Raw genomic sequence first — 13,075 nt, 5'->3', positions numbered from 1 at the left:
ATGAAGGATACACTAACTGAAGTAAAGAAAAATTTACAGCGAAGCTACAGCAGAGTACATAAAGCTGAAAATCAATTCAACAATGTAGAATATAAGGAAGCAAAAAATACCTAATGTGAAGAACAGAGAAAAAAGAATCCAAAAACATGAGGACAGTGTAAGCGGCCCCTGGGACGACTTCCAGAATACCAACATTCACATCACTGGGGTGCCAGAAGGATAAGAGAGAAAGCAATAGACTGAAAACCTACTTGAAAAATGAATGGCCACTTCTGGCCAAGATGGAGGTGTAGGTAGACACACTGTGCCTCCTCGTACAACCAAAACTAAGGACAACAAAAATTTAGAAACAAAGAAACATCCAGAACAGAGAGAAACGAACTGAATGAAAGTCTGACAACCATTTATTCAGACCGGTAAGGACGAGTGCAGTTAGATGCCTATGGAGACAGGTCGAGGGGTCCCGGCATGAAAAAGCAGTGGCTGGCAGACGCGCAGGCACAGGGCGCAGACGGCAGTTGGCGGACCCCAGAAACACAGGGGCAGCTGACAGACCCGGCGGCAGACCCTGGGTGCGGGAGGCAATGAGCAGACCTAGTGAGGGGCACAAGGCAGCTGGCTGTCCACAGTCACACATTCACGCACAGATAAACTAAGTGAAAATGGGCAGCGACACAGACCAAGCAACCCAGGGACCCAGCGCCAGGAAACAAAGCCTAAAAGCACCAATTGAAAACACCTGTGGGGGGTTGAGGCCAGGAGAATCAGCCTCACAGGAGAGCTCCTTGGGGAGACCCACAGAGTCCTAGAGAGTATACAAGCCCACCTGCCCGGGAGCCAGCACCAGAGGGGCCCAATCTGCTTGTGGGAAGTGGCAGAGGAGGCCAAAGTCCTAAAGAGAGCTAAGCAGGTGCCACTGTTCCCTCTTGGACCCTGCCCCCACATACAACGGTCACAACCCAGCTACTGAGGTGCCCCGCCCTGCTGAACACCTAAGGCTCCGCCCCTCATATACAACAGGCGGTATAGGAAGGTGCAGCCAAAGGGTCCCCAAATAGAGATTTGGAATGGGGTTCAGAACTCAAGATGTCCAGGAAATATTAGAAAAATATAGAGAATGTCGTCACCACCACCCCCTAGGTGTGGGTTGGGGGAAGGGACAAATGAAGCAGGGCCATTGAGAGCTGTTTCGCATAGCAACAGCCTTGCAGCTACCCTCTGGCATGGTCATTTAACATATCTCTAACCTTTAACTGGTTGCATAGATATGTTAAATAGCTGTGACCAGCTCTGAGCCAGGGGAATGGAAGTAACTTCCCCACCAAGATGTAACTGAGGGGCAGGTCCCCCGAGTTACAGAGCCTGCGTGGCAGCTCAGAGAAGATTGGCTCTAGGACATGGGGCCACGCCTGCCCTGACTCACAATAGCAGTCCAGTAAAGCTGGAAGGCTTTGAGAGTTCTGGCATGTGAAGCCGAGTGTGGGAGGAGTTGGAAATGGGGCTGCAGAGGAAGATTGGTGCGGAGATTTAAACCCAGACATGGCAGCCATTGGAGAGAGAACTATGAAGCTGTGGCAGTGCAGGGAAGACAACAGCCACTGAGGAGAGAACCATGAAGCTTTAGCAGAGTGAGGACTCCCGCAGCCGTGCAGACACTGTCCGCCATGCAGCTGCCTGAGGCTCCTCTACTGCCCAGCTACGAGCCCCAGCCGGCTCTGCAGCCGGGGCCACAAGAAGGGGCCACCAGTAAGTGACTCGGAAGCACTGGGTCACTGCCTGGCCACCGCAGCCACTGCCAGGCCTCCGCACGCTGTGCCTGCGCTCTCACCGCTCGGGCTCAGCCAACCTCGCAGCCACCTGCTCTGGCCAGGTCACGATGAGCTCCGTGCTAGTCCTCTCGGTGGTGGTGGTGCTGCTGCTGCTGCTGCCGCTGCCGTCACTCTCCCAGAAAGGGGGATCAACCCCCGCCCCCCCGCAGCCATGAGAAGAATCACCACGAGGCTTTAGCTGGAGATCCTGGCCACACAACCAATGGTGCTTGGAACTGAGGAAGGCCTGCCAGCTGAGCACACATTACTAGGAAAAACCGAGAGCTGCCTAAGCCATGGACTTCTATTTCTTTTCCTGAGATACAGTACCCCAGACTGGGCAAAGGGGGGAAGGGAAGGAAGGACTATGTGTGTTTGTGTATGTTTCAAGGGACTTTGGGGTTTTAACAAAGACATGAAGTCATTACTTTTAGTCTGTATAACTTGAATAAATAACTCTTTTCTTTTTCACCAATCTCTAGCATAGAAAGCTATAATTCTCTGGCTTAGGGAAAGGTGAACCTAGTACAGGGGGACCCCAGGAGAAACGGGGATTAATGCCATAGCATTGTGGGACCCTCTTCCCTGGTGGCCAATCGGGGAGGATCATGGGATACCACATGCACAGTAGCTTTAAAGTAATGCAACTACTTGTATATACTCAGTAAAAGCCCACCAAAACTAGCCAGGAAGGATTGGCCCTATAAGCATAAAGTCCCTCCAGCCCATGAGGTCAATCTCTGCTTGGAGTTGGCCTGCTCCCATGTTCTCTTCTATGAACTCTGGGTGTTTGGTTCAATTCTTTGTCCTGATCACTAAGAACCTGGTTACCTGTGCCCACCTGTGACAGTGGAACCATACCAATAGGCATGGGGCGGGGGTGGGGGGGGAAGAAGATGGCTCAAACAGAATTCAAAGCCCCTTGACCAGTACTTTTAAGCAAACAAGAGATAGCTGACCTATCAGATGCACAGTTGAAAGCATTGGTGATCAGGATGCTCACAGAACTGACTAATTTTGGTTGCAAATTAGATAAATAAATGAAGACTACAATGAGTGAAATGAAGAAAAATGCACACAGAACCAATAGTGATGGAAAGAAAACTGGGTTTCAAATCAATGGAATGGACTAGAAGGAAGAAAGGAACAACCAAACAGAAAAGAATGAAGAAACAAGACCTCAAAAAATGAGGAGAGGCTTAGGAACCTCCAGGACATGTTTCAACGTTCCAACATCCAAATTATAGGGGTACCAGGAGGAGAAGAGGAAGAGCAACAAGTGGAAAAGATATTTGAACAAATAATAAAGGAGAACTTCCCCATTCTGGCAAGGGATATAGACTTACAGGAAGTCCAGGAAGCTCAGAGAGTACCAAAGAAGTTGGACCCAAGGAGGCACACACCAAGGCACATCATAATTACATTACCCAAGGTAAAAATGAAGGAGACAATTCTAGAAGCAGCAAGAGATAAGGGGACAGTAACCTACAAAGGAGTTCCCATCACAATGTTAGCTGATTTCTCAAAAGAGACCTTACAGGCAAGAAGGAGCTAGAAAGAAGTATTCCAAGTCATGAAAGGCAAGGACAGACATCCAAGATTGCTCTATCCAGCAAAGCTTTCATTGAGCATGGAAAGGCAGATAAAGTGCTTCTCAGATAAGGCCAAGTTAAAGGAGTTCATCATCACCAAGCCCTTATTTTATGAAATGTTAAAGGGACTTAGATATCTAAGAAAAAGAAGATAAAAAATATGAACAGTAAAAAAAGACATCAAACTCACAGTTAGTAACAACCACACCTAAAACAAAAGAAACTAAGCAAACAAATAGAACAAGAACAGAACCACAGAAATGGAGATCACATGGAGGGTTAGCAACAGGGGAGTGGGAGGAGGAGAGAGGAGGAAAAGGTATGGAGAATAAGTAGCATAGGCGGCGGGTAGAAAATAGACAGGGGGAGGGTAAGAATAGTATGGTAAATATAGAAGCTAAAGAACTTATCACACATGGACATGAACTAAAGGGGGGGAATGTGGGTGGGAGGGGGCGGGCAGGGAGGAGGGGAGTGAAGGGGGAAAATGGGACAACTGTAATAGCATAATCAATTAAATGTATTTAAAAAAATGAATGACAGAAACCTTCCCTAACCTGGTGAAGGAAATAGACATACATGTCCAGGCAGCACAGAGTCCCAAACAAGGTGAACCTAAAGAGGCCCACACCAAGACACATCATAATTAAAATGCCAAAGGTTAAAGGCAAAGAGAAAACCTTAAAAGCCACTAGAGAAAAGCAGTTGGTTACCCACAGGAGGGCTCTCACAAGATTTTCAGCTGATTTTTCAACAGAAACTCAGAAGGCCAGAAAGTAGTGGCAAGAAATATTCAAAGTTATGAAAAGCAAGAACCTACAACCAAGATTAATTACTCAACTTAGCAAAACTATCATTTAGAATTGAAGAACATATAAAGAGCTTCCCAGACAAGAAAAAGCTAAAGGAGTCCATCACTACCTATCTAGTACATGAAATGTTACAGGGTGTTCATTAAGAAGGAAAAAATTAGATCACTATGAACAATACAACGGCAATATCTACCAACATAAATATCAACAATCTAAAAACAAAATAGACAAACAAGCAGAACAGAAATAGACTCACAGATGCAGAGAACAATTTATCAATTGACAAATGGAAGGAACAATGAGTGAAAAAGGAGAAGGGATTAAGGAGTACCTATAGTTGTTACAGAACAGTTGTAGGGATATAAAGTAGAGCATGGGGACTATAGTCAATAATAGTCTAATAACTATGTATGGTGTCAGATGGGTGTGAGATTTATCAGGATAATCACTTAGTAAGTTGTATAATGTCTAATCACTAAGGTGTACACCTAAGCTAACATCCTATTGTATATCAACTTAAATTGAAAAATAAAAATATTATAAATAAATTATAAAGTCAGGACTCTTTACAGGGGTAGTCAGTCTTTGAGGCTAGTCTTAGAGATGTGTTAGGATCCTATGAGGTCTCTCTCTACTTAGCTGTCTCATTCTATGGTTCTCTCTAGTAAACTTTGAGTTAGGCTAGTTTAACTTACTGCTCTCATGGACCTACCAGCCTCTTCTTCATTATCACTAAAGTAACCTTATTTTTGAAGATATCCTTTGAACTTCCAAATATTCTGTTCCAAAATGAGTCGGTTTCCTTGGGAAAAGCTTCAGAGCTCTCATTATTACAGCTAGCCTTGCCCGTTGGGCAAAAACTCTGCACCACTGCAGCAAAGATGAAGGCGGAGATGGTGGCTCACCTTTCTCCAAACAATATCCTCACTTTAAAAGCAGGATGCTAGACAGGAGTAGTAACTTCTGGTCTTTCAGCTTGCCTCTGTCAGCATGGAACCCCCACTCTATGAACTAGCTGGGGCAAGAAAGACTAGGGCCCTACATTCCCAGTCTGCCATGGGTGGAACAGAGTTTCTGCCCTACAAGGGGTAGCTGGTCAGGGGAACACAAAGCACAGCCACTTTTACCCAGCATGGAGCTTCTGCATCCCCAGCTGGTGGGGGAATGACAAAAACTAGTGACATGCTCCTCCAGGGAAGGTAACATGGCCTTATTCTGGGAGCTAAGAGCAGAGGGATCCTGTATTCTCAGTTGCATATGCCTGAAGTGAAGCTTCTATGATGCTGAACCAGGGGAAGAGGAAGGAAGGAGAGAGTTGTGGCTCAAATGCCACAGATTCTCACTGCTCTAAACAAGATATAGACGTTGAATAGGTATTTCTTCATTTGTTAATTCCCTTAGAAGAATTCCCAGAAACTTTAAACTTTCTTTTTTTATATTTAATTTTTACCAGTTATGATTGTTTCACTGGTGAAAGGGTCTAACGAACTCCTCACACCATGATTCCAGAAGCAGTCTCTTGATACTGTTTTGATAATGCCTTATGTATTCCAGAAGAATATTTATTACAGTATAATCTTACTACCTCAAATAAATTAGAGGTAAAGGCCAGGTTAAATTTGTGTCATAATCCAAGTTCTAAAATATTTTTAGGAAAAACATGTTTTTAAATACAATTTGGGAACTGGAGAATAACTAGAATTGTCTTACACAAGTAAATGCTTACATCATTTAATGAATGAAGATTTTAATTTCTATAAGAATCATCTTGTACATGTTAGGATTTTCTAAAGACTTCTGGGTGCTGCGAAGTTTGTGTGAAAAAGTAAAAATATACTTATAATATCTCAGGTATATCACACTTACCTCAGTCAGACTTTGCTATATGTAATATGTTATATATTAAAATATGCAAACATAAACAGCATTTCAAATCCAAGGAACATATTCTGGCTGATAGAAATGTAAATTACTGAGCCTCTATTGTATGAAATTATATGTATGGTGAAGTGGTAAATTCAAAATATAGATAAGGATCCTTAACTGCACATTTATTCTGCTTATAAAGCCATAGCCTACCTTGACTTTGTCCGATGTCTGTTTTCCACCAAAACCTCCAGAGCCAACAACAAATAAAGAGAACTGATTATAACATATAAGTTCCTTCCCAGAATAAGAATGGACTGAAAAGTAAACAAAAAAAAATTTTAAGTTATCAAAGATGTAACTAGATAACCAATCAGCAATTCCTTTAAAAGTTTTGAAAACAAAATGCAATTACTAAAAGGTTTTGTAATTTAAAGATGCTTGAGTTTGGATTACAAAGCATTCATTTTAATTCACTCAGTACCAGCTGCTGGAAGGCAGACAGATGATGTTCACAAACCCTTTCTTGACTATGAAGTAGCAGCTTCTCTCACCTATTTTTAAACCTCACAACTTTAATATTTCATTCTCTCCATCTCGAACATTTCAAACAGTCCCACTATAAATTCAGGTAACCTCACATTCAAACTTTCAAACAGTCTGCCAAAGCACTCAGAAAGAGCCTGGAATGTAAAACAGGAAAGAAGTGAGAACAAGGGGATAAGCTTCGGGAGGGCAGGAACATGGCTGTTTTGCTCACTATCATATTCCCAACAATTAGAATAGCTGGGACAAAAAAGACACCTAGTAAATATTTATTAAATTAATTAATCAATGGATAAATGACAATTGAGCAAGTTAGTGGACAGGTAAGCAAGTAATATATGAACCTAAGACAGCTAACCTCTTACTACTGACTAATTTCCTGGAGAGAATTTGAGTATCTCCAGCTCTAGAAAACCAGGAATATGAATTTGAATTGCATGATAGGAAAAATCCCATTATAACAAAAAATAAGGGAAGTCATAGCAATTTGTATTTAAAATAAAATTTTTGTCTTTATTACATAAGAAACTGTATATCCAACTTTATCTATGCCTTACATACAAATTCTAATACATTATTACACACTGCCAAGCTACAGTTCAATAAATGGATTAGGTCAAGAGCAAACAGTAAAAGTTAAAGCTAAGGTTACTGCAGAAGTTTTGTTTTGTGATGTATTACTTTTGGTAGGATAGTGAGAAGGCTAAAAGAAAACTGGGAGAATTACAGCCAAATACTGGCCAACATATGGAATGACAAGAAAATAAAAAAATCTAGAAAAGAAGAGAAGAGGAGGAAGATAAAAAGAGAGGAAAAGGAGAGATAACCAACATATGATGAAATACTATTAGTTAACAAAAACAATGTAGCAGAATATTTAAGAGCATCAAAAATGTTCTCAATATATTATTAAGTAAAAATAAGGCTGGTTCCAAAACAGCATCTACAGAATAAACTATGTACTCAGAACAAAAATGATAACATCTATATTCCAAATATCAGACAGTATTAAACTTTCCACTGCCATTATTTCTAAAATTTTTGATAATATCTATTTCTTTTGTTCTTAAACTTTGAAAAAATTAATTTTAAGCAATGCATCTATAGCTCAGATTTAATTAATAGTATGTCAAAATTTATTAAACTACTCTATATTTTTTCTACTGCAAATATAATGTGGCTGTGGTGTTTAAACCACATTATGAATTCAATAGGCCTAAATGATTCAGGGGTCAAATATGTTCCAACTTCCAAAGAGCTAACATAGAAAAGCATGTGTACAATACTGCTTAGTTATCAACTGAGGGCTATCTATATGTCCCTTCCTGTCAAAAACTTACTCCAGTAAGTATAATTCTCTATGTTCTTCAAACCAGCCACATTTCTTCTGTGCTTTGGTTATATTGTCTCAAATTGCCTGAAATGTCCCACTGTCCCTACCCTGTACCCCAATCTACTCCTTCTTCCCCTCCTCCCTTATTTTCTAAAAAAGTTTATAAATTTTAGATTGCTTATCTTGCTTTCCCACAAACTGACAAATACAGACTTACTAATCACTTCTATGGTGAAGTATTATGTTATATACAAAGCCTATCAGTTTAACAATATTGTTATAAGAATTAGAAATGAGTTACCATCCACAAGAATTACTAAACCGGATCCTTTATCTAGGATATCAGCAACAACTGCTTCACATTTTAATTTGCCTAAAATGAAAAGTAAAATAAATAAATAAATAAATAGACTGTTTTAAAGACCATAGTAAATGAATAGGCTGTGTTAAAAAAACGTAAGTTAAGACATGAAAGAATTTAACATAATTTCCACTGGAAGTTCAACAAAACTAAAAAGTATGGTTTGAAATAATAATTTTCAATCAGAATACCTGAGTCACTAAATTTGAAACATCAGTAATTCTGATAAATTAGATTTTAAGAAATAACAATTTTCAATTATCTAACAAACATTTATTAAGCATACAACTGATACCATTTACCCCATTCCTTCTCAAATCTCTACTGGATTCAATGAGACATTGTTTCTCTCTAATCACTGGGTATTTTTATGCCTCTTCTTTCCATCATTTAACTGGTGATGTCCTGATGGACCTTCATTGTCTGGGAGTGAACTCATCTTTTTCTCAAGCCTGCTTTTCTCTTTTGTTCCATATACGAATGAAAGGTATATCCACACAATAGCTCAAGCCAGAAACTTGAGCACCACCACTGACTTATGAAATAAGTTAAATTATACTAAAAACTTTTACTTCATCCTTAAGTCTACGAAGAGCCATCTGTGGTTTTTAATAAGGAAGTGACACACATTTGCATTTTGGAAATATTCTGGCTACAGTGTGGTGAATAGACCTAATGGGAACAAGGATGGAGGCAGAAAAAGCACTTGGAAAGTGAGAGGTGATGGTGGACTAAACAAAGAAGTAGAAGTGGAGGTGGACAGAAACAGCAGGATTCAGATATACTGAAGGGAGAGAATCAAAGAACTCGGTAACTGTCTGGATGTGAAAGATGGTAAAGCAGAAGCCAAAGTTGGTATCCATATTGGCCACAATCGCCTCCTAAACAGCTCTCTGACCCACCCACTTCTTTCCGTCTCTCCACTACCACCTTAATGCGAGCTACCGTCATTTCACTGGAACTACCACAACAGACTTAAATAGGTGCCTGCACATCTACTCTGCTCTGTACATGTCTGAGGCGATTTTTCCCAAAGTCAAGTCTGACAATGCAGTTAACTGCTCTTCCCAACACCACCACCATTACGCCTCTCCCCACCACATCCCAAGGCTCTTGTGATAAAAATATAAAATTCCCTAACATGATCTATGTGATACTATTTCCTGCCACCACTGCCAGGCTCTCCGGCCACCCTGGCCTTCCTCTTCTCCTCCATATCCATGCTTCTTTACATAGGGCCTTTACATAGGCCCTTGGCTCTGTCTAGAATATTCTTTCCTTCCTTCTTTGCCTAACTGTGTTATCAAGCTAAAATCTTTCTTTCAAACTTCTCTTCAAGTCAGTTCCTCTATAATGGTTACCACATGTAGTTGCAATTACACAATTACACAATCTGTGTGACTACCCTCCTCTCCAACAAGGTTATATGCTCCATGGGAGCAGAACAACAGAGTTGTTTCTATACCCCATTTATTCATAGCCCTAGCAGAATACCTAGAACTTATTATTAGCAAACCATCAAAAAAAGAGTTGACGAATTGGTGATGATATCCCCAGATGATCAATTCCATGGCCAATCAAACATCAGGCCTACTTTCTACATATCTCTGCAATCCCTTCACCTGTACCCATCCACATGCCAACAACCCTATCCAATCAACCATGGTCTCTTACTTAGATTATGACTACAGTCTCTTACAAAATCTCCTTCCCTCTATCTCATTTGTTTATACCCCAAGCAGAACTGATGCTTTTTAAAATCCACATCTGATCATATAACTCTCTCCTGCTTACAGCCCTTCAGTGGCTATCTACTGCCTTTAAATAAATCCAAGCTTCTTCACCTGACTTTCAAGGCTTTTGCAAGACCATTTTTACCTCTCTGTGCTCACATCTTGCTTCCCTCCCCAACCTGTCTTTAAGGAAGCTGTAACTATTTTCAGTTCCCCTAACAGTCAATGCTTTTCCTCACTTCCAAACCTTTGCATAGAGTATTCCCATTGCATAAAATATTTTTCAATCTCCTCTGAACACTAACTCCTAATTTCTGATCTCAATTTAAATTTCATTTCTACCAAGAAGCCTTCCTCAACCCCTCAAGTTGTATTCCAGGTTTTCCTATGTGCTCCTGTAAAAACTTTGCCCTTATCCCATTACAATGTATTACATAATGCTGATCACTGCCCATTTTCTCTATACATCATTAGACAAGTTCTAAGCTCTGCAAAAGCAAAGACAATGTCTTTTCATGGTTACATTACCAACCCTTAGTGTAATGCCTGACACAAAATAAGTACTGGTATTTAATAAATATTCAGTGAGTGAATAAATAATTAACAGGCAATTGTTTTCTTCCTCTACTTTTCTATTGTTTACAAATTCTCTATAATGAGAACATGATATTTTATAATTTTATTAAAATCTACTTAAACATGAGTACTTCGGGAGAAAATGGTTAAATCTACTACCCTAACAATCAAAACCACACATTCATGAGGTTCTATTTGGGAAATTTGGGATAATAATTACATTTGCATAATGCTTAACTGTTCACAGCACATTTACATATACTGATATTCGATAGTCACATATTCTCTGTCAGAGATTGGTAACATAATCAATCTCACTTTCCAGATGAAATATTGTTTTGCCCTAATAACAGAAATCATCTCAAGATAGTAAATCAAAAAAAGAGAGAAAGGCATCAAGTAGAAGCATAATAAAGATCAAACATTTGATCCCAGAAAATCTAGAAACCAACATATCCTAGATTAGTACATGTGCTAGTTCACAACAGGAAGTAAAGTGCCACTATACAGTTTCTTGCACTCCATTCAATTATGTTTATATTTTGACCACGAGGAGCGGTAAAACAACATGATAGTATCACTGTAGCTAACAAATGAGTTAGTAAGAGATACAGAGATGTGACACCAGCCTCCTGATGCTTGAGTTCCTATGTCTCATCAACTAGTGTGTTTTATGAAGATGTTATAAATATTGGTCAAACCTTGGTTTTCTGCAGGTTTTTAATGAGGTTCCAAACTGTAAGTATCTTGAATTTTCAGCATTTATATTTATTGGACCGTAAACTTTAAAACTACTTAAAGAAAATGCACAGGAGTTTGTGATGAAAAGTAATCATGAGAAACATAACTTGAGGCTAAGGAAATACAAGAAACTAAGAAAACTATTTTCCACACCTATTGAAAGCACCTATTTGTTGCAATCATTTTTTAATGTATTTCTAATCTCTCTTCATATTTAAATCTCTAGTGGCAGTAACCTATCTTACACATTTCTCCCCTTCTTATAACACTGTTTCCCAAATGAACACATCAGGCTGGATGCATAAAAAAATATACAGGAAGCTTCCCAGACTCCACCATTGCCACCATCATACTACCCAAATATGACACACATGTGCACATAAAATCTCCAGGGCTGGGACATGGAATCCATATTTTATTTCAAATAACAGGTAATATAATAATAATGTAGTACAGGTGACTCTGATATACAGCCAGACCCCAAAATTATCTAAAACCTAACACTGTGCTTTACACATGGCAGGTGCCCAGCAGAGAGGGAAATGTGGCCACCACATGCTGGGCACAGCCTTAGCTGTGTGCACCCTATGCTGTAACACTAACACTGAACTAAAGCTAGTCAGCCTCAAGCAATAAGAATCTCATCATTTTTTTAGTAAAATAAGAATATTGAAGAAAAAAATAAATTAGGTTTCTAGCTATTTGTTGACCTCTACATTATATATTGTGAAATGACATTTTTTTGTATTTTACCAACTTGAATGGTCAGTACCTAATTAGACAATATTCTGACATAGAAGTAGCAAAATGAAACAAATACATCAAATAATAGTGAAAGAATAAAATGAGAAGCTTTACTGAATAAGATATTATTAAGAAAAAGAAAACTGATTATTAAAGATACAAAAATTCTGTATCTTTTAATATTCTATAGCTTTATGAAAATCAGCACCAACATAAATACCTGAGAAAAGAATACCATATTAACAGGAATCATAACTGATTATACACAATCACTAAGTTTAGAACATACAAACAAAAATGCTCCTTTCGGTTGTTAATTAACATATATCAATAAAATGTTAGATTTTAAAGTAATTATTAAATAAGACTATTAAAAAACAAAGTTTAAGATAACCAAAACAAGTACTAGTTAATATCAACCTTTTCTAATGGCTGACAAAGCACATAAATAACTTGTGACGTGATTTATTCTGGTCACTGTACGCCAATTTAACACACTGACACAGTTGGAAGTTTAGTCAGAAAATAAAATTATGGTGTGATTATGGAATCAGTGTGTCAAGAACTCACCTGCTCTGGGAAGTGGTTTATATAACTCCAAGTACTGCTCTCCATGCAGAACCTATGTGAGGATAAGCAAAATTTTATTAGCAGACTTTCTTTTTCCACAGGTTCTGTCTACAGATACTGCTAATCAAAAGTGACATTTCACTGTCCACATGCTCACATTACTACTTTCCCAAAATCATCTGTCTCACTTTGGATTCTACTTCTTAATCACATGATTCAGAAACAATCAGTCCACCAATCTGAAAACTGTCTTTTGGAGCAGAGACCATACCTTATATTTGTGTTCTTTTTGACATTCATAAATCCTTACTGTCTGATAATTATGGATTGTTTGCTAAACTAAGCTGTACTTTCAGTATTTATCACTGTGCCTGGAACATACTGGGTGTCCAA

The 13,075-nt window shown here is 39.2% G+C and overlaps 1 protein-coding gene across 1 annotated transcript in view; it reads right to left on the bottom strand.

The window, feature by feature from the left end:
- The window catches only part of HSD17B4 (hydroxysteroid 17-beta dehydrogenase 4), an 89,920-nt gene that overhangs the window by 30,743 nt on the left and 46,102 nt on the right, over positions 1–13,075 (bottom strand). The window contains exons 14-16 of the mRNA XM_028509329.2: positions 12,683–12,734; positions 8,259–8,330; positions 6,292–6,395 (exon numbers count right to left, since the gene is read on the bottom strand). Coding sequence (XP_028365130.1) covers positions 6,292–6,395; positions 8,259–8,330; positions 12,683–12,734 — 228 coding nt within the window. The remainder of the gene's footprint in view (positions 1–6,291; positions 6,396–8,258; positions 8,331–12,682; positions 12,735–13,075) is intronic.

The sequence above is a fragment of the Phyllostomus discolor genome, chromosome 3, assembly GCF_004126475.2.
Source record: "Phyllostomus discolor isolate MPI-MPIP mPhyDis1 chromosome 3, mPhyDis1.pri.v3, whole genome shotgun sequence".
NCBI classification, from domain to species: Eukaryota; Metazoa; Chordata; class Mammalia; order Chiroptera; family Phyllostomidae; genus Phyllostomus; species Phyllostomus discolor.
Note: the sequence above shows the minus strand (reverse complement) of the source record. Positions and strands in the feature narration are given on the sequence as shown.